This window comes from Neodiprion virginianus, chromosome 6 (genome assembly GCF_021901495.1).
Source record: "Neodiprion virginianus isolate iyNeoVirg1 chromosome 6, iyNeoVirg1.1, whole genome shotgun sequence".
In the NCBI taxonomy this organism is placed as follows: Eukaryota; Metazoa; Arthropoda; class Insecta; order Hymenoptera; family Diprionidae; genus Neodiprion; species Neodiprion virginianus.
Genome location: NC_060882.1, coordinates 2903306 through 2930138, shown reverse-complemented (window position 1 = coordinate 2930138; position 26833 = coordinate 2903306). Strand labels below are relative to the sequence as shown.

Here is a 26833-nt window from a genome sequence, read left to right as displayed (position 1 = left end):
CAATACTTTGGGATGCCACTTGTTCAAAAAAACCGGCACCCCTTAGATATCGTGATTCATGTGGCCAATATTAGAATTGTACAATTTACGAGACCATAGCTGTCTTCCTCGCTAGAGTAAGAATTAAGATAGAAAACTCGCCCAGGTTCACAAAGACCGCATCAGAGAGGACACTCTGCCCTTGAATAGGGATCTTCTACTCGACATGAGCGCTGTGGGTAGTGGTTTCGGCAGCAGCATGTTGGAACCAAATCGTATCCCAGTCTTGTACAACATCGAAGACAGGTCTTCTAACTTCTTCCTAATTTGTACGTGGGTGCTGCCGACGGCGCGAGTAAATTGTTTTTATTGACAATCATGTTAAAGGGAATTCAAGAAATAATTGCTCGGAGTAAAGAATTTTAAAACCGATCGGTAAGTGCTGGTCTGATATTGCAATTATAATGATTGCGAATACCCGAAAGTCCTAAGCTCGCGTTATTTCACAACGTATATTCTATCGACATTCCGTCCATGTCTCTTGTATCATACTAGGTTATGTTATGTTTGTTATCTACCTATGTATTATGATTCTTTATCAAGGCGTTGAATACGATGGGGCAAGGTACGGAGACCTGTGACAGACCAACAGAAGTCAGTGTTATCCGGTTTGTCTCAAGAAATCAAACAATAGAAAATATAGCACCGAAAAAGGTATGCAAAGTTCACACCAGGGTTCATTGACCTCTAAATAAAAACAATTTGCTTGGCTGCTGATATTTGAATAGAAAAATACAATGCTTTCACCTCCCTTTTGAAACGGGTAGCATGCTCGTTGTAGCATCATCTTCTCTTCTACAGGAATTCATTAATAGCTTTCTTTTTAAGATTAATGTGATAAATAAATTGTGTTTAAATTTTGACCTATCTCGTTGAAATCAATATTTACAGGATGTTTACACGTGCAAGCAAAATGGTTGCGGAAAAGTATTTACCAATCGGGATGAATATCGAACTCACGAGGCTTTAGAAGCTTTGAAGATAAAATTCATGTGAGTGTAACACCTTGATCTAGCATCTGCTCACTCTCAATTGTCACAATTTCATGGGATGGTAATAGAAATTTGTGAAAACTAATCATGCATCGTACGGTTATCATTTATTTATTTATTTTTTTTTTTTTAAGTGAAGTTTCATTCAAGAGTGAAATCACTTGTTGGATGGTTGTTAAAAGAGGCTGATAACTGTTTTCAATCTGCTCATTTAGTTGTCGTGAACCAGGATGTGGAGAGGAATTATCCGATCCTGGAAGTATGTGGCGTCATTACCAGGAATGGCACAACAATGAAACACATGTCTTTGCTTGCCCTTATACCAGCTGCAATTCCCTTCATGCGACCAGCAACAATTTGGAAGAGCATATTGATTCCTGTCATAGGCAACTGCCAACATTACCAATCGAACCCGAAATTATATGTCTCGAGGGACCGGAAGGTATGGTAGATGATGAAGTTTCCAAGAATGAAGAAGAGGCTTGCAACAAAAGTGTGAAGGGTGACCTACAAAATGTTGATGGTCAACCAACCTTTGAATTCACTCTGGAAAATATTAGTGTATCAACAAATGCTGCAGAAAATCGTGAAGAGAGTGGGTCGTTGGAGTGCGATGAAAATCTCAAATATACTTCAAGTTTAAACGAATACAAGTCTCCTGTCAAAAAATTAGATTTTCCATTAAAATTAGGGGAATTTTCGTGTAGAACTGAATCAAGTTTCCAGGATGATTCCAAGTTTTTCAAGACCGAAGAACTCTCTATAGCTAAGGAAAATTTCTTGACCAAATACGATACCCTCACCTCAAATGCAGACGATGTTTCAGATGCGGGAAATTCTTTGGATAAAAATGTTGTATTCGTCAGCAAAGAAGTAACAATCACAAAAAACTCAAAGAGTGATATATCTTCGGTGCAGCCATATTCTCAATGCCACAGAATAGACTTGGGTAATTTGGAGAAAGTTTTTCGAAGTGGGTTTGAGTGCGACTCACAAACAATAGAAGAAAGTATTACCGAAACAAATAGTAATTGTTCAGAGGACGAAGAGTATATGCCAAAGAAGCAAAGAATGTCACGAAATAAACAGGAATCTTATAAATGTGAGATATCTGGTTGCGGAAAGATGTACAAATATATTTCACATTATCGACACCATCAAGACAGTCACAAGTTAGCCATTAGTACCACCAACGTGAAACCTACCAAGCCACTAAAACCCCGGTCTGGAAGAGCCTCCACCGTTAGCTTCTTCTTGTAAGTTTCTGGCAATGAGCATTACTAATGTATCTATAGAGACCATGCATGTAGACAAATGGCAATGCCTTGCAGTAAATAGTACCTCAACTGATAGGAAAGCATTTATCCATGATTGGCTAATGAACTTTACCTGCTCTGACCGTTCGATAAGAAAGATACACCCATCCTATCACAGGGTTCATCAACTTTCAGTTGATCAAGGTATGCCTATTATAGATGCTGACGCTAGTTTCATGCAAGGTCTCTGTAGGTAATTGTCTTGTCAATGCTTGGTGTATGTTATACAATCACCTGCATGTTCTATACTTCAGTTTTGAATGCTAAAAATAATTATATACGTATTGATTGTATTACGATACTTTAGGTGCAAAATGCCTGGATGTGGTGCTGAAGTGACCAATGTCACTGCTCTATGGAAACATTACCAGGATAATCACGCTAATGCTAAGCCCCCCGTGGTTCCGACTTCCAAGAGCCTTGAAATATTTCGGTAAGGTTCTTAAATGATGCACTTTACACGAGACTTTTACAGTATTTCGATTAGAATCCCCCCATTGATTTCGTGTTGACTCGGCAGGTGCAAGGTTCTCGGGTGTGAATTGGAATTCAATACAACCTTGGCCCTCTACAAACATTTCAATGAGATTCACGGCAGCAATTTCAATCCAAACACTAAGACTGGAAGTGGAAGTAACTTTCAATTCACCAATCAAATGTTCCATGATGAAGTTACTCTCCAACAATTAAACTTTAAGACTGACATTAAGGCCAACATTAGGATTAATTCGAGTGACTATCCTGAAAGCGATGAGGATCAATCGCCAGTACAGACTGTTAAAAAAGAATCTCACGGCTGATTCTTTAGAAATTAGAGAATACAATACGATGGATAGACTTAATTATTTGACACCTTACTATTAATTCAAAGTCTCCTGAATACAGCAACGGATCCAACGCATAGCAAATAAATCTAATTTTCCTCCAAATACATCTAATTTCAATTGGACATATCCCACAAAGGCAAAATAGTATAAAGGATTGAACAAATTTGGCTATGAAATGTTACATCAGGATCATATGATTGACTATTTTGTCTAATTTTTGAATGGTCAGGACAGATACATAGACATATGTGTTGGCACTAAATAAATGAACTGATGCTCTATTGGAGATTCTATAAATGATAATAACAAATACGATCTACAGGTATGCATGTAAATGAATTATTGTAGTATACTCTAAAAGCTGGTTAATGTTCAAAGTATTATACTGTGGTGTGTAAAGATCTTTGACTATTGACAACAGGTTGAGGGTCTTAGGGTCTTGTAAAATAAGGAATTTTTATAGTTTTTTTTTTTTCAGTACGTATCCCATTCGATTTGCTTTCTTTTTTTTTTTGTAAAGTTATGGTGCCATCCTAACTTCACTTTCGGGTGTGGTAACTGTATTCTTAATTGAAACCGGCACAAACTCCCGCAGGCAACAATTGAATGTGACTATCAACATTGACATTGTTGAGGCTGACCTCTTAATCTCATAACTTTTCGTAATTAGGAATAATGGTCAAGATGGTTCCTGCGACACGTTCTCAACGTGACATCATTGGCGCAAACCTGCATCAATTAATATTAAATATACTGTAGGCTTGTAACTCGACACTATCATGTAGTATAGTGGATTTCTTTTACATGGATGAATGGTTAAATATAAGACAAGATAAGAGTTGTACATCAAGTACCTAATAAGCATATTTATGCAGCTAATACTTTTGTGAGTAGCGTTTCTTTAAAATCAACTGTATCTTCGATCCTATTAAAAAAAATTACACCAGTGTCAGGTGGAAGCGTATAGAAAAAATTTACAAAACTATGTGGACATAATCTGAAGCAGATCGAAACGCTATACATTTGTATGCGTTTATATGCTTTTGTCTACTTTTAACAGAATATTTTCAAGAGAGTACAGCTTAACTTTCAAAAGTGATTAAATATCAGCAATTTGTCGTATTTAAAAATTCTTGTAACCTGTATTTAAAAATTTGTAACTCGTTATCGTGACAAAAGTACTGATTTTATCCAGATTTTATCGAACCGTTACGAAAATGTAACGTCGATTTACTATTCATATTGTATGAAAACATTATTGTTAACTTTAAGAGTATGTATTGTATGACATTTTTATCGGTACGCGTGTATGTTCAAAAATAAAGGTGCAATAATAGCGTATGGTAAACACATTAATATTCTTTGCCACGTGGTAATGTTATCTTTGACACTATCATTGTGTTTACAGTCCACATTGCTCTTCCTGTGACATTGGAATTTAGGAAAGCATGTTATAGGGGTATATTAGCGTGTCGACGAGCGCATTTACATCCGGTTACAGTCGACTCGAAGACGGGCTAGATTTTGATGCAATAGAAAATACTCTTCACAAATTTTATTTAAATAATATATTGTAATTTACACCTCTTCATTCAAATTGAGAGCAGTTGTATGAACATTCGGTTCGCAAACGCAAGCCTAATTCTAATCCGAATCCAACTCTATTCAGCACCCTTGCGTAAACGAGCCAGCTTCTGCTACCGCCCTTTGACTTCTTGGTGTACGCGCTCTTAGGAATGGTGAATTTCAAGTTGGAATAATGGAAACGAAGTAGTACTGGGAAATATTGTAAGAAAATAAGGCGTGCTCCTTGGTCGCATACATTTTCGTCCTGTTCTGCGCCGACCCGTTGATTGCAAATACTGCAATTAACTGCAGACTGTTAAAGACTGTTACCCTAGTGGGATTTCGTGTGTCTTACGGGATTGCATGATAACAGATTCCCATTAAAAAAAAAGCTACTGGATCGTTAACACTGCTTATCGGAACCACATCCATTTACCCGTTGACTACTGGTCACGAAATTTTGCCGGCAGGGAAAGGATCTCGAATACGATTGGTTAAAAGTCCAAGATGGCCGTCATACGGTCGGGGCACACGATTGGTTCTTGAAGATGGCTGCGCAGGAGCACACCTTATTTTCTACTACAACATCATGTCTGTGGCCAGCCTATGTATACTCTGCGCATGGCTGTGACTTGTGCAGCTTGCGCTGAGAGTCGTGGGACAAGAACGGCGTACTACGTAGAACCACAGACAACTTACAAGCGCAGAAGAACCGCGCGCGAATTATCTCTTCAGCCTTAAGAGCATGGGTCAAATTTCTGAAAACGGAAAACCCAGATAATATGGCTGTACTGTAATTTTACGCGTCGGACCCGGTGAAACGTTACTAAATATCTGAATTTTGCATTCGGTTAAATGTTTAAACGTATTGAAACGTCAAATCCGTGACTTTACAAGCTTGACGCGAGTACTTTCACTCGCTGGCCGATTCTTCTCTCATTACCAATTGATTTCGAACAACTAACTTTCTACAGATTTCTATCGATTTTTTTTATCTTACCGTTCTTAAATGCCTATCGACGTGACAGATCTGGAGTCGGACTACCGTGCCGAGAATTACAAAGGTACGTGACCTTATTCTCAACGTTCGAACGGACGGTCGTTAATATTGGGGGATGCATCGCGAAGGTTTAGACATCGTACATGTCGGTTTATAGATATTATTGCACTTGAGGGTCCAAAGAAAATTATTGTCCGTCTTTATTGTCATATTGCCGCTTGCCTTGTCATGATTCCATTCAAAAATTCTAAACAATTATTATGAATATATATCACGTTTAGCAAGTATTTACGAGACTTTTTTTCAAAGCTAATACAATAATTAAATGAGAATGTTTTACCGAAATACAATTGTCATGATAATCAGATTCAATTTATTGTCACCTTCTTACCTGATGTCCATAAATCAATCCTTATTGCAAAATTAACTTAATTGGCCAACAATAGGTCTAATAGAAATTGTTGTGCTTGTCAATTTACGATTCCGATGCTCATGTTCGATCATTTCAGATTCTAAATCGATTGAACGTAAGCAGCTTATTTGTGCAACATGTGGAACAGATCTCAGTGGGAAATTCGACAAGCCAGGTGGCCTGTTTATCCACCCGCTGATGACGACGTTACAGTGCAAGGTATGTTGAAATTTGCCTGTAAGTACATATAAGTCATTAATTACAGAAGATTGTGAGGAAAGTGTTAATGTTTGGAAATTTACCAGTTAATACCTACTAAACTTGCCTTGAGCCAAGATTTTTAATTTAGAAGGTGATACTTAAGGCTGAGAAAAAAAAATAGACATACATTTGAAACTAAGATAATTTCTGAAATAATCAAGAATCATATGCACAATAGATGATTTGTTGACAAGTTTTCTGGAATCTTGTATCTGTGATTCACAACTCTTGCTATTAAATTTGTTACAGACATGCAGCAACTTCTATGGCGACGGTGATTTTAGTATGGACGAAGATGGTGACGACAAGTACTGTCGCATGTGCGGAAATGGTGGTGCGCTATATATTTGTGGGAACAAGCCATGTCCCTATGGCTTTTGTCATGTACGTACTATTATCCTTATTTGTAACAAAGCATTGCAGCAGTTAAATGGCGGTACAATTTTATGCAGTAAGTCTAGAAGACGTTTTCTGAAATAACATGCTGTGCATTTTTAGTTTTGTCAATTTAATTTTGGAAACGAATTTTTCTATTTCTGCAATATGTCGTCGATGCTCTGCTTGATGACTGCACGTCAAAATGACTCATTCTTGTCAAATATATTGAATGCAACGTAAGTCAACTCACCTCATTATTTCATACTGCCATTTAATTGTAGGATCACAGGAATCAGAACATTCAACTGCTGATTGCAAACTTCAATTATTTTACTAAGTATTTTTAATAGAAGCATAGTTTAAAATTGATTTCACCACTTTGCGTCACCTGATTTTAGGACTGTATAGAACGATACGTTGGAAAAAATTCGCCTGAAGTTCAAGCAGATAACTGGAAATGTCTTCGCTGTAACTGTAAGCCTCTTTGGGAAGTGAGAGCTGTCTGCGAGGTCATTGTCCGAGAAAATTCTAGGTGAGTTTTTTGAAATTATATGTACTTGACGGTGATTCACCGCCATGAATCTTGATGTGTATTATATTTTAATGCCTGAAAGCATTATTTTTACTCATCAAAGGGCAAAGTATAGTAAGTTTTACTGCATTCTGTGATTCACTTCACGATCAGCGTGTACTAGTTGAAAGCATGTGGCTGGTATAATTCCGTTTTTACATTCGAAGATGGATTAAGCAATTCAGTTTCGGTTGGTTCATCAAACCTTACATAAGAATGGATACCAATATTACATCAAACACATTTGCTCGTCCTTGACCTTGTGCTACACTTCAATCGGTGCTTAAAAACCACACCATTCGCTGACTTTGACTATGACGGATTCATAATGGTTTAAGACAAACTTGTAAGAATGTTACCTTCTTGTATTTCACTTGTTAAAGGTAAATTTTGGGTGCCATTCATCGCAGATGACAGCATCGATGATTTTTATTAGTAATTGAAAAACCTCTTGAAACTAGTATTTGAAGATTAGTTCGCGTTAGATCTTTTGCAATGCAACGCATATTGCTTTGTTAACCGCAGTGTTCGAATAATTTAAAAAAATTAGTTTTACTTAATATTACTAATGGTAGTAGATGCTTGTTTTAGAAATTAGTTTGTGTCTTCGTATTGCATGCGAATCATTTTTATCAATACCCTATATAGCAAACAACCTTCCCTGGCATAAAATTAGTTGCACTGGTGCATGATTCTCGTTTTCTTGCTTTGGTCCTTTGAACTTCTGAATTACTCTCCTTATGTTGTTGGATAATTTTGGCAGTGTTCTGAGCAAATCCTCATCAGTGAAAACAGTTTACAAAAATCTGCAATCCTCAAAGCCAGCTGATAGATAATAATACAAAAGCAAGAAAGTGGGAAGAATTTTTGAGGAAAGTGAAAGTTTTCATAAATTTGAAAAATTTAGTCTCCTAATGGAGCTGAGAAAAGATGCAAATGTAACACAGGATTGGAACTTCTGTGTTTCAGAAAACGGAGGAAGCACAATAAAAAGCCAACTAGAGGTGAGGTCTCCAAATCAGATGCCGACCACAGCCTATCTGAGGATTTAAATAATGATTTTCAGAACTCTAAATTGACCAAACATCGTAATATGAGATACAGACGTAGCTTTATTAAGACGAATGAACTGGTGAAGAACCTTGCAAGAATCTGTAACAGTTCAGATGATTCCTCCAACAATGAAAATTCAAATGTACAAAATAGATATCGTAAGCCTGGCGATAACACAAAGGCTATGTTAGATAAAAAATATACTAAAACACACAGAGAACATATGAAATCACTCTCCAGTGATGAAGAAACTACTGATTTTGAGGAAGAAGAAAAACGACAGAAAACTCATGTCAACTCTAGGTTTAAAAATAAATTGTCGAGAGTAAAATCTCAACATCAAACTAAGCATAATAACACGACGTCCAGCTATTCCCATCGCAATAAAGAAAAGGGTCAACTGGCCCAGAAACAGCCTAGAATTACGAAACCTGAACGAAATTCGAGGAATCCATCACTTTATTCAGAGTCCAGTGGTCATGAGTCGGCTAATGAATTTGTCAAGTCTTCGAGACAAAACAATTCAAAAGTTTTGGATGAAAATTCAAGAAACCAGGATTTGAATATTCGTGAGAAAAAGTCAAATAATATTGTAAATCCAAATTCTATAGTAAGTTCAAAACGACTCTACGATAAATTTGAAGCTGTGATAAAACCGACTGAATTAGCATCTATCAAGCCAAAAGGTTCAAATAGTAAGCATGATAGGTTCCCTTCTGAGGATTCATGCTCAAGTATTAGTGAAAAGAAAATTAGGTGGAGTAAGACGAAAATTTGTGAAACTGCTAGAAATATGAACAGTTTCAGCGAATGTACTAGGCCAAGTAAACAGTACTTCGATTCTGAAAACGACTGTACAGGAGATTCCGAAAATGCTGAGATTGCCAGCAAAGTTTCTACATCGGTATGTAGAAAAAGTGAGGCAGATCGACTTTTGGATAACAAATCAGAGCAAGAATCTAATACAAATACGTCTGCATTAAAAAAATCAAAAACTTCGTTTTTATTAGGTCATGAGAATCGACTTTTGGGAATGAAAAAAGCATCCATGAAACATACCTATGCAAAAGTTGCAAATACCAAGGAATATGTGAATAAGAGTCAGGCACGAGTAATCAGAGCTCACATAAACAGCTTCATAGATGAAATGGACAAACTTGGTGCAGCGTTACATGTAGGTGCTCGTAAAATTTCTGAGACGCAATTGAATAACAATTTCACAGTAGTGTCAGCTGTTTCAAAGACTGTACTAAAATGTGCATTAACGGTAAGCCGCTGTCAGAGAGAATTGAGTCGTAGGGTAGAAGAATTCATGGAATTTTATAGTACATGGTGTAATACTTGTAACGTGAGCAGTATTCTATTGAATATGGATCATTCCAATGCTGCCACAGGCAGTGAAGAGGATTCGCCATCGAAACAAATAAATGTTTTAAAAGCTAGTAGAAATTCCAAAATTATTGAATGTTCTGAATCGGGTGGGGCAGTGGATGATACGAGCCAGAGCTCAGATGAGTTGGATGTTGAAAATTTGAGCACCTTCAATAAGTCTGTTCATACTTTATCGGAGTTGCCTCAACAACCTGCTGATAATCATAAAAATATCACCAAGGGTGATATATCGTCTTCTAATGTCAAAGGAAAATCTACGGTTTCTGACAAACAATCTGATTGCGAGAGTTTGACAAATAGTGAACAAGATATGCAAAATCCTGTGAATGCTAAAGTTGTGGAGAATATAAATGGAAATGTTAATAACGACACACTTCCAAATTCTCTAGACTGTGATGTAATATCAGAATGTGACAGCAACGAAATATTTTCAGAAGATGAAAATAGAGCTTCAGCCAAAAAACCTAAAAAATCCATATTTATGGAAAGCTTGATAGAATCTCGATCACCAAATACATCTGAAAACAAAATAACCGAATCAGCCGAATTGAATTCTGATGAAAGTGGAATACACAATGTAGCAATTTCACCTAGCATTCAACAAGAATCTTTGCAATCTGTCGACATATTCAACAATATCTCGGTCTTGTCAGAAAATCGAGAACAAGGTAACAAAGAGAAACTTATTAACTATTCAGTACAAAAAGGTGGTTCACAACAGCCGTTGGTTGAAGTTTGTAATAAGAATACCAAACAATTAGACTCATCAGTTGAAGACAATTTTAATGATATGACATCGCCTGATCACTGTAAAGAAAATGAATCGACAATGGAAGCGAATAGTTCTGATGCCGTACAATCAGATGACGGCGATACTACACTAGAATTGTTCGATTATGAGCCAGAAACATTAATTCACGATTCATCTAGGAATACTAATACAGATATGCATGATATGTCCGATTGCGAGACTGAACTTGTCTTCACTCAAGATACAAATCATGTTGCAAGTAAATCAGATTCTTTAGCAAAGATGAGCGACCTTCAAGAAAGTGAAAACAAAACTATAATGGAAGTTGAAAATGATAACAAAGTTGCATTATCTCAAGCAGCTCATTCTCCTAAAGAGTTACCTTCTATTGAAATGGTTACACCAGAAATTGATGAAATTGCTGATGCGAATATAAATGAAAATTTGTCTGGGAGAGAATTGAGGCAGAACGAAAATGATGAAGAAAAAAACAATGGTTTGCGACACTTAGATTCTGAATCTGGTACATTGGAAAAAGTCCAACAACAACTTGAGAATAAAGAGATTGATCGAGTTGACTCAAATATTCCATTACCAAATAATGTAGAACACGAGTCTGATGAAGTTTCTGATAAAGTCGAACAAGAAAACATCGAATCCCTGAAGCACGATATACCTTCTGAACTTGATCAGACTGCAGCAGTTAACGATTCGGAAGAGGCGATTAAGAAAAAGATTCTGGAATCTGACTCGGAACAGTTCGATGACAGTACATCTCTTTCTTCAAAGTCAGATGATCATGATTTGAGATTAAATTCAGATGGGAATAATTACTCGGAGAAACGAGATTCTACAGATGATGGAGTAACTGCAATTAAAAAAAACAAGTATCGAAGGTCGAATAGCCCTCAATTAGAGAATGAAGATCTTGATATTGTCATGTTGAATAATCTTGCTAAAAGTCGACTCTTATTGTCATCTGACTCCAGTTCCACAAACTCCGATGATAACATTGCATTAGTTATGTCTCCATCTTTGGATGACTTAAATTCTCCGTCTTCTGAAAAACAGGACGAAATCTATTCAAACTCCATTTACAAAGATGACCGCACAAATTCAACCTGTACAAAAATTAAGAAACAAAAATTTTGCATTGAAAAAAATTATTATTATCTGAGGGACAAAAAATTACAAATGTCATGCCAAGTCGTAATTCGAAGATTAAAAAATAAAGTCTTGGAGCAATTCACGCAATTGCTTGGTAAATCTAAGGAACATCAAGAATGGCAGGAATTCAAAAGGTATTCACATATACGTAAGCAGAATATCTCGATCATTATTTTATCTTCTTACTTCAGATCCTCAGAATAAAATTACGCTTATAGTTTCTGGTGTCTAAAGATAGAAATTTGGAAGATTAGGTGTTCTCTATGATACTCTGATAATGCCAATTCTCGTAATAATCATTGAGAGATAGCTTCAGCTGGTTTGCTGTAGTGATAACAGTGGTATTAGTCTTAAGTAATACGCAATTATTTCGTATAATTATTTATACTAACAGTGATTTGCAAATCGAGGTTGAATTTCTACTCTATCTTAACCAAACTAGCAATCATCTTTTAGATAAACAAAGCTTACAAAGAATGATCTATGCTAATCAATGTCTACATATTAGCCAAATCAGTTGTTCCTGACAGCTTGTACAGAACCTGTAATTGTCTTTTAATATTTCAAAGCCACTTTTATACCCACTTAGTTCCTTAGTTGACTGTATTACTTAAAAAGTTGTCATAATTTGCCCCATACAGCTTGATTGATGTGGATAATATCAAGAAACGTAAAAGAGGCGCATGCAACCAAAGCGACAGCTCAAGCTCGAGCGAATCGTCTAACTCGAAATCATCGGCAAAGGGACGTGCGAAGAAAACAAAATGTAACCAGATACAGGAGAAGGAAGAAACCCTGATGGATCACTTGGAAAAAGTTAAAAATGGTGAAAACGTCATTAACTTCTCCGAGAATGAGTCTGATGAAAATAATGTCATTCTGAATACTAATACAGAAGACGAGTCCTTGGCAAGGGCTAACGAATTGGCCAAAGATCGCCTAATCCAGAGTTCGGATTCTGAACATGGTGAGTTGTCGTCATGAATAAATTTACTTGTACTCCAAATGAGAGTCAATTTTACTCTTTAAATTACAATTCATGAGCATTGATGAAAAACTTGTTTGATTTTTATCGCTTCCAATTATTGTAATGTAAGCATTTCAACCAGAGAACAAATATATTTCTGCAACAAATTGTTTCGCAGAGATACTTGCTAATGTGGAAAGTGAAGAAGAGAAGATAGTGAAGGATAATGACAGAATACACACGACAAAAAAGGACAAAAAAAAGAAGGACAAAACAGACGGTGGTAAGTATATTGATTTTGCCATTACTATTAGCGTTTTCAGCTTGCATTGCTTCGCTCAGCTAGCCTCTGTTCTGCTGTACCGGTACAGTAATTTTACGTGTATTTTACATGTGTAATTACTGTTCCAGTGCAGTAGAACAGAGCAGAACAACGCGGAAGAGTGCAAGCTGAAGACGTTATAAATGTGACATCTGTGTAACTTACGTTGAAGTTCCGTTTTACATATTCGTTAATATATGTAATAATTATTTATAAATATGAGCTAATAAATACAGTAGTCGTTAAAGCAGGGGACTCTATTGCATTACCAGCACTACCATTGATCAGGAGTATCGCAAAGTAACATAAAATACAATGCTTTATGAAATACAAGAGATTGTTTATCTTTGTAGAAGAATCCGCAAATTCAGGGAGCGACCATAAGAATGAATCCGATGCAGAGAAGGGCAACAAGAATACAACTAACGAAGAAAATGCTGACTCACAAGACACTGATAATTCCGACAGCGAAAGAAAACGTGAACAAAAAGTAAGTCAATTCTTTCAGGCATTCCATGCATACAATACACAATTACATCTGCTGACAATTCATATGGGTAAAGCGGATGAAATGTTACAAAATACCAAAGCCTAGATCAAACTACCAAGAAACCTCAGTAATACCTATATCTTTCGATTTGATGTTTGACTTGCCTGCCGCAAGTTAGCGTGCGCGTTTTGATGTTTCGTGTATATCTCTACCGCTGAATGGCGCATCTTGACCTGTATGCTTAATGCTATCCCAAGCACGTTCTGACAAGATCAAGTCAGTGCTTCATTACGGAAAGATGATCTTTACTTACCATCACTAGATTAACTTTTACTCTACAAGAACACGCCTATTTTTGAATCATGCAAAACAGTCTGGATCAAAATGACCCTGTCCCACTTTTGATGTGTTAATTTTTCAAATGTACGAGTTCGATCTACTTGAAAACATTCAGGGGTATACTTTCACTATAGTAGAATGTGATAGTGAAGTTTAGAAGTATAAATATAAGTCATACGTATGACAAAAATCAGTAAAAAAAAGAAACTTTTGACAAATTAATGTTTTAGAAGAAAAGGTATGGGTCAGAATGGCTCAGTATGTTCTCGAAGGGTTCACCTAGCATCCGCTGCGATGTAATGCTCTAATTGATAATATTAGTCGATTTTGATAGCATGAATAAAATGACAAGATGATACCTGTAAAACCACTGAAAATCATACATTTTTTATTTTTCAATCATGAAGGTTTGGAATATTTATGTATTTCATTTCAAGGTTATTATCACTTCTACGTCTATATTACTATATCCTTTGAAAAACGTATAACTGAACTTTTACTGTACATTAGTATTCCGTTAACTCTGTTCGATAATTTCGTTCAACCTGACAATTTGTATTTCACACGCAACTTGCAAAAGCAATATATGTTTACAGAAAATGAAAAATCTGTTGGCTAAGCGTCATTGGAGATTAACAGATTCTGACAGCAGCAGCGAGGAAAGGAAATGGCGTAAATCTCAACTTAAAGAAGAAGATGGAAAGAGGTATAACTTTTTAAATGGAATGTCATTTGTGATATACAAGGTCATTCAATCTTTGCTGAATACGAGGCCCGAGTGAGAGAGAGAGAGAGAGATAGAGCTACTTATGCGGGCGCCAGGTAGAATGGCTGCATCAGTCCCACTCGGTATTCAACACTGAATAAGTGAGTGTGAATATAGAAAGTGTTCTTCCTCTTCGAGACACAAATTTGTAAGAATGTCTGTAAGTGTTTACATTTTGAAAAAAAAAAAAAGTTAATATTGATGATGCATATCCGCATTTCAATATTAGACGGTCATTGACTGTCTTACGAGCTTCGCACCAAGAGGCGTAAGATTCCAAAATGTAAACACTTACAGACATTCTTACAAATTTGTGTCTCGAAGAGGAAGAACACTTTCTATATTCACACATACTATTACAGCACAAGAAAACAAATTTGAACTTACTGGTGATGAGAGGAATTAACGACATCAGAGTCAGGGCGGCTAGGTGGTCTAGTGGAGTAAGGCTCCGGTAAAGCATCGCTAGATACCAGGTTCGATTCCTGGCTCCGTCGTTAATTTTTCGAATTTACCAGTAGTTCAAAAATTATATACGTTTCACTGAATAAGTGACCCTGTATATCGTATGGCCTGTAAAATTAATGAAAATATTTCGTTCGAATGTATTTGTGCAGTTATTCGTCTTTGGTTGCAAACGAGGGTAACTTCATCTTTTTAAAGTTCCTTCTTTAATTAAATTGATGAATCCATGTATGCGTATTTTTTTTTTAGGGATACAGAAGTAGAGAATATCACTCAGCGTAAAAAGAGACCAAAACGAAGAATGTTGGGGTCAGATTCAGATTCCGTTAAATTAACAGATCTGAGCGACGATGACGGAGACGATACCGCTGCAAAAAAGAAGAAATCAGGGTCTGAATCTGAAGATTCAGACCTAATGTTTGCCCAGCTGAGAAAAAAAAGATTTACTAAAAGGAATACGCGAAACTCTGACTCAGATTCAGAATCTGAACAGGATGAAAAACCGTAATCCTTGAGCCATATTAACATTGATTGAACATATATGTCTAGCTACTCATTATTGCCGTTGAGTTACTATTATTTGAATGATGTAAAGTTCAATTCTGTTTGCAGTTCGCACTTTATTATCCTTGTTTAGAGTAGTTGTTTGATATGAATGTAAAATTTACGCTATTTTATATCTTCCATCAGAACTAAGCAAAAAAGGAAACGTATAAAGAAAATGGATTCTGACAGTGATAGCGACATGCCTACAAACTCGCAAGATACACAAGGAAAGTTTCATAGAAAAAATATTCGAAAGGTTTTAAAGGACAAACAGGTGGCAGATGTCACGAAAATTGCGGGTAAAGAAGAAGAGGAAAGATTGAAACGTATAGCAGAACGTCAAAAATTGGTAAGTTTGCAATACCAATTTCAATATTTATATCAAAGAATAGTGAAAATTTCACAATATTCCGATATTCCGCAATACAACTGTTCAACTTTTTTTGTTCCATTTTGGAAAACGCCAATGAAGTGTACTCTTAATATTTTTCAACTTCTATTTACAAGCACAGTCTGATACATCGACTTCAGAGTGATCCAGGTATGCATGTGCTACCATACACATTGTACAAGAAGCTATCAGCCATGCAGACCTGGCATTCTTCTTCTGTTGACTCTCCCTACTCGCCAAGAGCGTTTACAGAACGATATATGGTGCAGTTATTGCAAAAATTATGTTCCAAATTCTAATGTAAAGTACTTATGACTAATGGTATTCAAGCTGGTAATCTGTCCGATACAATTTAATATGGATTCATTTTTAATAGAAAAGTCACAGTATTTTAGTTTTAAAAAAAAAAAAAAACTTTCAATTTGATCGATGATTCTAGTTGATAGATGTCCAAGTACAATTATTCATTACTACTTTCGTACACATTAAGTTATATATCAAATACTTTATTCATTAGTACATTTGACAATTTCCATCGATTTTAAAGTTGACTTAGTTTTTCCATGTCTACTTTATTTAGTGCTCCCAAATTTTTTTAATTACTTTTCAGTATAACGAGATGTATGAAATAAAGTTAGCTCGTGAAGCAAAGGTAGATAAATTGGTACTCGACTTTGATGAAGAAACAAAGAAAGAGTTGATCAGCGTACATGAAGATCTTGTCAAGCGTTTGAAACCACATCAGGCGCAGGGTATTAAGTTCATGTGGGACGCATGTTTTGAATCTTTAGAACGGACAAAGTCTACCAAGGGTTCAGGCTGCATTGTTGCCCATTGCATGGGATTAGGAAAGACTTTCCAAGTTGTGACCCTTGCTCACACTCTACTCACACATCCCGAAACTGGTATCAAAACAATTATGGTGATCTGCCCACTGAGCACTGTTTTGAATTGGGTTAACGAATTCAAAAAATGGTTGGGTGATATCAATAATGACCAAGATGTCAGGGTCTACGAGATGACCAAGTAAGTATGAACATCGAAATGTCCATGATCTCTATGTTAACCAGCCCCTATTCCGCTTTTTAGAATGAAGAAACACTTTGAGAGAAGATGTCAATTAGAAAAGTGGCAACGTACTGGAGGTGTAATAATTCTCGGATATGAAATGTTCAGAATTTTGAGCAACCAAAAAGCAAAGAAAATGCGCAAGAGTATGCATGAGGGAATTTTAAAGTGTCTGGTTGATCCCGGACCTGATCTAATTGTTTGCGACGAAGGTCATTTACTCAAAAATGAGGACACAGCTTTGAGTAAGGCTATGAGGAAAGTTAAGACTCTTCGACGAATTGTTCTTACCGGTACACCATTGCAGAATAATTTGGTTGAATGTAAGCATCTGCTAATATTTCATATGGAATAATGTTTTTATAGTAATTGTCAGCATCGCTCTCTGTCAACACATGTAAAAATTTTACAAGTACTGGTAGTGTTACTCAGGACCCAAGAAATTTTTTTAAATGCTTCTTTATTGCAGACCACTGCATGGTTCAGTTTGTGAAACCGAATCTTCTTGGCACAAAGAAAGAGTTTTTGAATAGATTTGTCAATCCTATAACAAACGGGCAATTTGACGATTCAACTGAATATGACGTGAAATTAATGAAAAAACGCGCTCACGTGCTACACAAAATGTTGGAGGGAAGTGTTCAAAGGTTTGACTACTCTGTCTTAACACCGTTTCTACCACCGAAACAAGAATATGTGATCACTGTCAGATTGGCAGATATACAAATCAAGTTGTACGAGTACTACTTGGATAATTTTTCAAGGTAAGTTTCTTTACCCTCTCGCACTAACAGTGCTCGCCCGCTACTGAAAGATCCACTCAAAATTTCGTCTGCCAACAATATATATGCGTTCTTATAATATTTTATAGGAAAAAGGTTGGTGCAGGAACTTCCTTATTCGCTGATTTCCAATCACTTCAACGAATATGGACTCACCCTATCGTTTTGCGTATGAATGCAGAGAAAGTGGAAAAACTGAATGAAAAGAAACGTTTGGAAGCGAGCGATTCTGAGGGGTCATTGAGGGATTTTCTTGATGATGGAAGTGAAGATAAATCAACGACTACATCCGACAGTGACATACAATCTACTCATGGTTCCAGTGACGAGAAATCTGATAAGCCAAGGCGTGGTACAAGGGCCAATCCTTTAGGTAAGTTGAAAAATAATTTCTCTGAATATGATTATTTACATTAGTATCCATGTGGCATCGTAGATAAAGATACAATTAAGATTAATCGACATTCCATTGATTCACATTTTGAAATTTGGGTATAATTTGATTAATAATGTTGGAATTCAATTGATGACACTGTAATTTGGATGAGACTTTATGTTTGAATGAGATTTTGATGAATAATACAAAATTTAATCCTTTATTATTCGCTCGTTCTCCAGATGAAATTACAATCAAATCCGAGGACGAGGATGCACCACAGGCTGGTGAATGGTGGAGTCAATTTGTTGAGCCTGAACACTTCGAGGATTTGAGGATATCTTCCAAGTTGGTTCTATTGTTTGCCATTTTAAAGGAGTGCGAGCAAATTGGAGATAAGGTGTACGTATACATTTGTTGTTTAAGTTGGTCAGGTTGCTATTGCAGTGTTATCTGAATTTAAAACATCCTCAATGAGTAATAGGCATTATTTATGCACAATACGGTGAGCCGGAAAAGTTCTTGTTGGGTCTAACTTGGTGCTGAGGAGTTTTGCATCTATGCATTTCCTAGATCTGACCAAAGGATACCTGATAAACATCCGTGAACCAGGCAACAGCTCTGCCTAGAGATATGAAAGATCTCAACACCAAATCTAAACTTACAAAAATTAATTTCGGTCACTATATGTACACCTATGTGGATTGATTCTGAAACAGAAGTAGCATCTATGGTGCTGATTTAGGTTGATATCGCACTGCAGACCAGTAGTGGCAAGAGGTAAAGGCGCCATCGGTTTTTACTGCAATACCAACTTGAATCCCTAACTATCACCCTAGACACTACTTCAGTTTCAGAATCAACCTATGTAGATATTTGAATAAAGTTAATTTTGACCCCCCTAAGTTTTAGAGTAACGCACGCCTCGTTGGTTACTTATGCCGCCAATGCAATTGGTAAGAGCCTGCCGAAACTGCTAAACCAACAGGGGTCAAAATCGATTTCACTCGGATGTACATGCGTACGATCCTGTCCGTGTATTCGTAAATTTATCTATTTATCTTTGTTTCAACTTGCAGTTTAGTTTTCTCTCAGTCATTGTACGCACTATCCTTAATAGAAGAATTCCTCAATAAAATTGACGATGAAACTCAAAGAGGAACATGTAGTGAGCTAATTGACGGGCATACTGGCAGCTGGTCCCTGGGCTTGGACTATTTTCGACTCGACGGTCAAACGGCACCCGAAAATAGAAGTCAATATTGTAGAATTTTTAACAACCCTAAGAATAGCAGGGCCAGATTATTTTTGATATCTACTAGAGCTGGCGGACTCGGAATCAATTTGACTGCTGCTAACAGAGTAATTATATTTGATGCCAGCTGGAATCCTTCGCATGATGTACAAAGCATATTCAGGATATACAGGTAAGATTCATACAATTATGTTGACAGCAGTTCAACTTTTTGGTATCCAAGGTCATTGAAATAATTGTCAACCGTGCTGGCGTTTCGACCCATTAGGGAGGGGGGGGGCACAGAGCTAAATGTTTATTTATAAAAAAAAGAACAACCAAAAAATTATTCTGTACAATAGAGAAAACAGATATAGATTACAAGATGAAAACCGGAAGAGAGGAACAATGTTCTTTTACAAAAATTCAAAGTGAGTACTTATATTGCAATATATGAATGAAAAATGAAAACAGCTCATGTCCCAGTAGAAATGGCCAACAGTCGTCAACTACAACGGCAGTTGGGTTGAGAACTGTCAATCTCTCTGCAATTTACCTGAAATATAACTAATGTCAGGAACTTTACAGGAAAAGAAAGAACCTGTGGTATATTACTTGTTAGGATCTTTAGGTACCATTGCAGTACTGAATCTTGCAATTATTTTATAAAATACTATGAGGAATGGTGTTTCCCTCTACAGCTGCTTCCGCAGTAACGAGGAGGAAAAACTGCAAAGATCGGAAACTCAAACAGACAACCATGCAAAAACATGTCGTTCCTGCGGGTTATCAGCAAGTGGTTGTCCGGTTAAACACTACTCCTCGTAGGTTTTCAGCTGAAACATTGGTATGACAGTCGACGATTTTTTCACCAGTGATGACCTTCGATACTGAGAAAATTGCACAAAAGTCGAAAATTTGTTTCTACATTTAAATTTACCCTTCACATTTCAGTACAATTTGTATAATATTTTATGGTTCAATTTTGAAACAGATTCGGGCAGAAAAAGCCTTGTTATGTATATCGGTTCTTGGCCCAGGGTACTATGGAGGAAAAAATTTATAATAGACAGGTGACAAAGCTCTCTTTATCTTGTCGGGTGGTCGATGAACAGCAAATTGAACGACATTACAGTAACCACGACTTAGCTGAATTGTATCAATTCGAACCTAAAACTAATAAAGACAAGCCTACACTTAACTTGCCAAAGGACAGATTATTGGCAGAAATTTTTCGGAAATACGAAGACAGGATAGAAACGTTTCATGAACACGATTCTCTACTGGAAAATAAGGTAAGACCACATTGTTCAGGATTTTGAACCTGAATTCCAGAGATCACAACAGGAAATCAGATGGTGCATACACCTCTGCATCTCCATTATTGAATTTGGATTGTAAACGTACATACATATCTATTATAATGGTTAAGATTTTTCATTTGATAAGTGCATGATCTTGAAAGATCCAGCGCTTGACAACCGATCCCTGCAGTAAGGAGCTATACCCTGCAACTATTTTCACTTTACAATTCGCCACTTTACACTTGTCAGTGCTAACAGTGACAGCTCACGACGAATTGTGTTGCGAAATAGTGCAGTGCCCTCCACTAGTAGCACCGAACACTGGTGGATGAACACTGAACACCAAAGAAGAGTTTTATGTGACGAGTTACGAAAATATAGAGAGAAAAACTTCATGTTACAGGCAGAAGAAGAGTTAGATGAGGAGGAGCGCAAGGAAGCATGGAAAGAGTATGAAGATGAACGTACAGGACGAAAGGTGTTGATGCACAACCCCCATAATCAAAATCTAATCTTGCAACAGCAGTACAACGAAATGCTTCGTTTAAATCCGGCCGAGGTTGCTAACCGAGCAATGTATTCAGGAATTAATATCGAAAATCTCCAAGCTTTGATTCGAAAAGATGTAAGTATAATTGTTGGATATCAAAGTAATTTTCCTAACTAATAATCATCAACAAATTATTGTTGCTATTTAGTTGCCATTGAGATGGCAAAACCAGGTGCAGAGTATATGATATAAATCATGAGATAATTAACTAGCCAAATCTTATAGATTATATAGCCATAACAGATTATAACGCAATAATTTGTTTATGCCTAGTATCCCAATGAGACTCCAGAAGCTCAGACAGCGATAACAACACGTGCGATTATGGAAATGTATACATACTTGGAGAATGAAACCATCAGAAGACAACACTTAGCAGCATCTGTAAGAGATTTCCTCTAAAAACGCTACTATCATAGTTTGATAAGTTCATAACTATTTGTATTGTTACAGAACTTCCATTACCCGACTGTGAGCAACCTTGGGACAACAAGCTATGTTGACTCAAACATGATGGTAAGTAAGCAAGAAATCAAAATGAATCCTTGTGTTTAAAAGCCGATAATCTACCGTTTTTCTTGTTCATAGATCCCAGCGCAGCAACAATATGCTTTACAACAACAGCAAAAACAGCAACAGCTACTCATGCAACGCGATCAACAAGCAAACTATGCAAAACAATATGGCAATGTCAGAATAGGTACTTCCACCCCTGTGACAAGAACACCGCCAGTAGTTGATTTACACATAGAAGACAACGATGTTATAGAGGTAAAATTTGTATTTATTAGTTCGATTCCATTTACTTCAAACGATTATTGCTTTATTATTCTTTCATTACTTTCCTTTAGTATATACCTGCCTAAAATTAATCATATATTCTGTCCTACTCATAATGACCATATTGTTCCGAGTATAAGCCAACCCCCAATTCTAAGACAGTATTTCAAGATATTTTTCTTAGTCATCCGCACATAAGACGCGTTCGCGTATCGGACGATAGTTTTCGCGGGTGCTGTCAACGACAAAAACCTCCGACTCATATTCGGAACAGTACGGTAATAAATGATGATAAACAACTACAATTAAACGTAACTGCTCTTGTTTTCAGGTACCAACGACACCCCCATCGGCAGTTGGGATAGCACCATCTTCGTCCGTTCAAGCAACCCCAGTTTCAGCACCAGCTGAAATGAGTAAGAAACAAGAGGAGTGATTTGAAAACTAGACAATTCTTTCAAAAAAGAAACTATAAACGCATGGAATGAAAAAAAAACTTTGGCAGTCGATCTATCTGTCTATGCAACATAAAATTTTTGAAATTTCGTACGAACATTATTTTGTGTTTCGGCGATTATTCTGCAGAACGTGAATGAATATCGCCATATCAGGTTATAGGTACACATATTACTCCTTAAATATTTCGTTGCAATAAAATAATAATCTAGATTTTTTAATTCCAATTCAAGCAATTCAGTATAACGATTAACCGTTGCTTCATTGTTACATGATGTAAGTGTAGTACCTCCAAGCAATTATGATACTAAATGAATACCATTCGTAGTGACCGCCTCTTATAATTCGAATATTCGAAGTGAAACAAATTAAATTTTCACACAATAATACAATGTATTCCGTATATTATGTATTTCTCTGTCATACATGTTATAAAAGCTCACGCTTTCTGTAGATCTTTCTTAGGTTGTTCATTTTAGTTTATACAAAGTCTAGGGACATTACACACAAGAGCTCCACACGCAAAGGAACCAATAATTTGAAACATTTCTTGTGTATTATTCATTCACCTCAATTTTTATATCGTTGTGGCAGAGCTTTTCTCCAACCATTTTTCAGTTGGTTCCTAAGTTTATTTTTTATCCGTGAAAATTCTGGTATAGTACTTAAATTCAAATTTTCTTCAACATCAAATTTGTGATAGTATAACTCTTCAGCAATTATCGTACTCCAATCAGTTTTCACAATGCTACTATTGAATGATGCCCATGCAGTATACCGATATTCCTTTGTTCGAATTGTGTAACCCATAATAGTTATTTCGCTTAAACGTGGTTCGTCACTGTTTGGATTTCGTGTGGGTACTACACCTGGCCGAGGGTATTGACTAAAGACAGCTTTCTTCCATGGAATGATCTATAAGACACAAAACTATCAACAAAGTGAGCAACAAGCGACGGGCTTTCTACTTTTGTCCATGTCTTTTTTTTCTTTTGTTTTTTGTTACAGCCACTGCAAACCTATGGCACTCTGTCCAATCTCACTGATGAATAATTATTAATCTGGTGCCCTCAAAGATGAGCTGGTTCAAATAAATAGTGAATCACGTAAGCAAAGTATCAAAGATTAATAATAGTCATGGCATTTGCACCTTCTCATACATAATTGCATAAATGACAGGTAAGAAGCTGACACCTTCACTGCAAAGATTAGAAGACATCGATGTAGAGTTGCTCTTGTACTTGTGTCGATAATCCTTGTCATCGATGCATAACGGTATTGGCAGATTTGTTAAGTCAGCTATTGTTGGAAAAATATCTACCAATTCTATCATAGCATCTGACATAACATAGCCCTTCTTCCGATACCTTCAGCGATGCAAGACAAAACATAAATATTTCAGTTTATCAATTTCTAATCAATATTCAAACCTTACTCTGAGTTCATAAGTAATACAGCACATACAAAGGCGAACATTTCTGTACTCGGCACTATATTATACCTGTTTTCGATGCATCCCAGCTTTGGACTACAGTCTGAATTCTGGGGTAGCGTAAAATTTTTTGTTGCATAGGTGCTCTCAATCCATGGATCAAACGTCACCTGAGGAATGGTAATTATAACAGGAACTCTCAGGGCTACTTCAAAATTACTGTATTTTGCCCATTCCCCATGTTCACCCAGTGACCAGCCTATCAATAAGATGAAGCCACTAACAGTATGACTCATTGTCAAATGTATTTCTTATCGATTTATATAGTCCACTGAGAAATGGACTGTTCATGTTGGCAAAGTATAAAAGTATTGACAACAATTACCGTGATCAGATATAAGAACTACAGTTGTGAACCGCTCTATGTTATAAACGGCTAGTTGTTTCAAAAGTAATCCAATCAAGTCATCAATGTAAGTTACTGCAGCATAGTAGGATTGGATGATCAACTTTGCATAGTAGCCTATAATAAATTCACACAAATCTAACTCCTGTAAGCCATATGTTGGAGTCTATTCCATCTTTCGTTTCTTGACATTTGCAAAGCAGAAAAAATAACTAAAAGTTATCACACGCACGTGGTATTTTTTGAAATGGAAATTTGAGATCAAGTTTTTTTACATCATCACGTTTTCGAAGATCCAGCCAAGGGTTGTAGGCTGCGTAACTCACATTCTCTGACCACTTGTAGTTATCAGGTACATCAAACTTTTCTAGTGGATGATGCTCTGCACACAAGAAACAATTATTTACATGATGCATCTGCATATTACGGTACATATGATAAAAGAAAAGAAAATTCTGCACACCAAGACATTTTCGTGGATATTTCAGTGGAATGTGAGGTTTTTGAAAGCCAACCGCAAGGAAGAAAGGTTTCTCATCTCCACGATGTTTGAATAGAAATGATTTCGCTGCTCTTAATGTCTCTATATCTGGCAGTGTTTGATTAGGCATATGAGGAACATACACAGGGCAGACCTATTAACATGTAAATATGAAGGGTTTCAATATTTAAGGTTGAACAATTAATTTTTTACACTTTTACAGCAAATGCGTTACGATATTGCGGGCAGGTGTTGAGTTTGATGTAGTTTGGCATAATCGTGCATCTTTGTAACGATCTGTGTATGGATGAAATGGTTTCTCAGACCAAGAATACGGAAAATCATCTGATCCATTAGAACTTGATCCTACATGGAAAATCAGGTTCTATTGATATGAGAACAATTCAATAGATGTGAAATTCATGGGTTTATTTTTCGCAATAAGAGCATGTGTGATGCTATGGTGATTCGGAATAAACATTTACCTGGGTGAAAGACTTTTCCGATTGACATGGTAGTATAACCATGACTTTTCAAATGTTGCGGCAGAGTAGAAAAATTTCCAATTGTATCCCGCCAATAGCTGTAGAAGTCATAAAGTTTGAGTGTGTCTGGCCTCCGGCCGGTTAAAAGAGAATTTCTGCTTGGAGCACATAGCGCTTGCTGAGAAATTTGAAATGCAATTGAAATTAATCATAAAATGGATAGCTACAACGTATCTTTTCTGTTTCATCCAATTATTTCTATTTGAGGTATATAAAATGCCGGTACCTGAGCGAATGCTCGAGTAAACAGCACGCCTCTCTTTGCCAAAAGATCAATGTTTGGTGTAACGGCATTAGGATCTCCATAACAGCCGAGTGATGGCCTTAAATCATCAACTACTATCATGAGGACATTTTGCTTTCCAAACACTCTGAATATTGTGAAATTAATAAAAATGAACAAATTGCTCAGCCGAAAGTGAACGGAATTTCGAGGCCGATCCCCCATTGTTTTGAAAAATCGAATTGATTATTCATATAACTTCTCCGGGGATTGTTGACGTCGTTGAACCACAGGAAATATTCAGACGTTGACGTTGTAAAGCAGGAACTTTTACTTCCGCGTTTGATCGGTTTTTCATACACATACAGACCAAGTAAATATCTCGACAGTTCGGTTGCAACTCTTCTCTTTCAATTAGCTCTTTGATTTAATGGCACATGCGAAATTTAAATGTTGAATTTCTCTGTAATGGGTGAAGGGAATTTGAGTTTTTATTCGAAAATTCTTTGGGCATCTAACATTTATACTTTCAGAATGATGCGCTTGGCACTCTGAGAAGCCATTTAAAATTTTTAACAAATATTTCGAAGTCCAGTCTGAAACACTTTGAAAACCGAGGCGGTGAAAGCATGGGCTACACTATAGATCGTGACTACTTGGTGAATAAGGCGTTCACTGAAGACTGTTAAAAACGCTTATCCCGGTAAGAAAGTTACCGGATCGCTAACACGGCTCCTTATGGCCTCAGGTCCACTAGCCCGCTGAGTACTGGTCACAAAAATTTACCCAGGGGTAACAGTCTTCAAATTCTTGTTATGGGTCAAAGACCCATGGTTCGGACTGGACTGAAGATGAAGATGTACGAATTAACCTAGCCTTATGGATTTTAGCGTATCTGTTAGGGATGCCCTTAGAACATATATTACGGGGTTCTGAAGGGCGGAGGAGGAAATTGCAGTACTCTGCTATGCTGACTGAACTTTATATTCGGATCCCGTAAGACGTCGGTAAGTGCACGATAGTAAAATTATCCCCAGACCTGACAACCATTATTAAAAATAACCCATGTTTCGACGATAACGGTAAATCTGCGGTCTCTTTCTAACAGGTAAAATAGAGAAGGGCAGAACAACATTGCCTGTCTGTGGTAATACACGATCGAAATGCGATCAGTGGACTGAATGG

General features: G+C 36.7%; 3 protein-coding genes across 11 annotated transcripts; 2 read left to right on the top strand and 1 right to left on the bottom strand.

Moving 5' to 3' along the window:
- The first annotated feature begins 191 nt into the window (after positions 1-191).
- On the top strand, positions 192-4510 carry LOC124308287 (uncharacterized). Its single transcript, XM_046770903.1, has 6 exons — positions 192-414; positions 583-693; positions 931-1031; positions 1247-2287; positions 2655-2780; positions 2868-4510. Exons 2-6 carry the CDS (start codon positions 595-597, stop codon positions 3145-3147), a joined length of 1647 nt encoding a protein of 548 aa, XP_046626859.1. The 5' UTR covers positions 192-414; positions 583-594; the 3' UTR covers positions 3148-4510.
- An 867-nt stretch (positions 4511-5377) lies between these two features.
- LOC124308281 (transcriptional regulator ATRX-like) lies at positions 5378-23016 on the top strand. 4 transcript variants are annotated; one of them, XM_046770884.1, is made up of 23 exons: positions 5384-5804; positions 6250-6371; positions 6663-6797; positions 7190-7323; positions 8332-11859; positions 12367-12692; positions 12871-12972; positions 13368-13504; positions 14440-14549; positions 15324-15578; positions 15765-15969; positions 16622-17037; positions 17101-17402; positions 17549-17843; positions 17951-18234; positions 18480-18639; positions 19317-19664; positions 20466-20766; positions 21179-21400; positions 21599-21709; positions 21779-21841; positions 21914-22096; positions 22437-23016. In XM_046770884.1, the coding sequence occupies exons 1-23, from the start codon at positions 5750-5752 to the stop codon at positions 22539-22541; spliced, it is 7899 nt and encodes a 2632-aa protein (XP_046626840.1). In that variant the 5' UTR covers positions 5384-5749; the 3' UTR covers positions 22542-23016. The 4 variants fall into 4 exon arrangements, with proteins under 4 accessions (XP_046626842.1, XP_046626840.1, XP_046626841.1 ...); XM_046770885.1 differs by having other exon boundaries at positions 12871-12975; positions 13386-13504; XM_046770882.1 differs by having other exon boundaries at positions 12871-12975.
- Positions 22092-25900, bottom strand: LOC124308286 (iduronate 2-sulfatase). 6 transcript variants are annotated; one of them, XM_046770896.1, is made up of 10 exons: positions 25652-25900; positions 25366-25543; positions 25116-25246; positions 24863-25034; positions 24632-24781; positions 24379-24516; positions 24063-24252; positions 23712-23928; positions 23131-23476; positions 22092-22512 (listed from the first exon to the last, which is right to left on the bottom strand). In XM_046770896.1, the coding sequence occupies exons 1-9, from the start codon at positions 25871-25873 to the stop codon at positions 23132-23134; spliced, it is 1743 nt and encodes a 580-aa protein (XP_046626852.1). In that variant the 5' UTR covers positions 25874-25900; the 3' UTR covers positions 22092-22512; position 23131. The 6 variants fall into 6 exon arrangements, with proteins under 6 accessions (XP_046626852.1, XP_046626854.1, XP_046626857.1 ...); XM_046770898.1 differs by having other exon boundaries at positions 25366-25463; positions 25652-25872; XM_046770901.1 differs by having other exon boundaries at positions 25116-25265; positions 25366-25463; positions 25652-25790.
- Positions 25901-26833: the final 933 nt, after the last annotated feature.

Bases quoted from the DNA above. Each gene is read 5' to 3' on its own strand.
- LOC124308287 (XM_046770903.1), top strand. From the start codon at position 595: ATGGGGCAAGGTACGGAGACCTGTGACAGACCAACAGAAGTCAGTGTT. The intron at 1,032-1,246 runs GTGAGTGTAACA...CTGCTCATTTAG, and splicing joins GCTTTGAAGATAAAATTCAT to TTGTCGTGAACCAGGATGTG. The intron at 2,288-2,654 runs GTAAGTTTCTGG...ACGATACTTTAG, and splicing joins TCCACCGTTAGCTTCTTCTT to GTGCAAAATGCCTGGATGTG.
- LOC124308281 (XM_046770882.1), top strand. From the start codon at position 5,750: ATGCCTATCGACGTGACAGATCTGGAGTCGGACTACCGTGCCGAGAAT. The intron at 12,976-13,367 runs GTAAGTATATTG...TTATCTTTGTAG, and splicing joins GAAGGACAAAACAGACGGTG to AAGAATCCGCAAATTCAGGG. The intron at 22,097-22,436 runs GTAAAATTTGTA...TCTTGTTTTCAG, and splicing joins AAGACAACGATGTTATAGAG to GTACCAACGACACCCCCATC.
- LOC124308286 (XM_046770896.1), bottom strand. From the start codon at position 25,873: ATGGGGGATCGGCCTCGAAATTCCGTTCACTTTCGGCTGAGCAATTTG. The intron at 25,035-25,115 runs GTAACGCATTTG...ACATGTTAATAG, and splicing joins CAACACCTGCCCGCAATATC to GTCTGCCCTGTGTATGTTCC. The intron at 24,782-24,862 runs GTGTGCAGAATT...TCTTGTGTGCAG, and splicing joins ATATCCACGAAAATGTCTTG to AGCATCATCCACTAGAAAAG.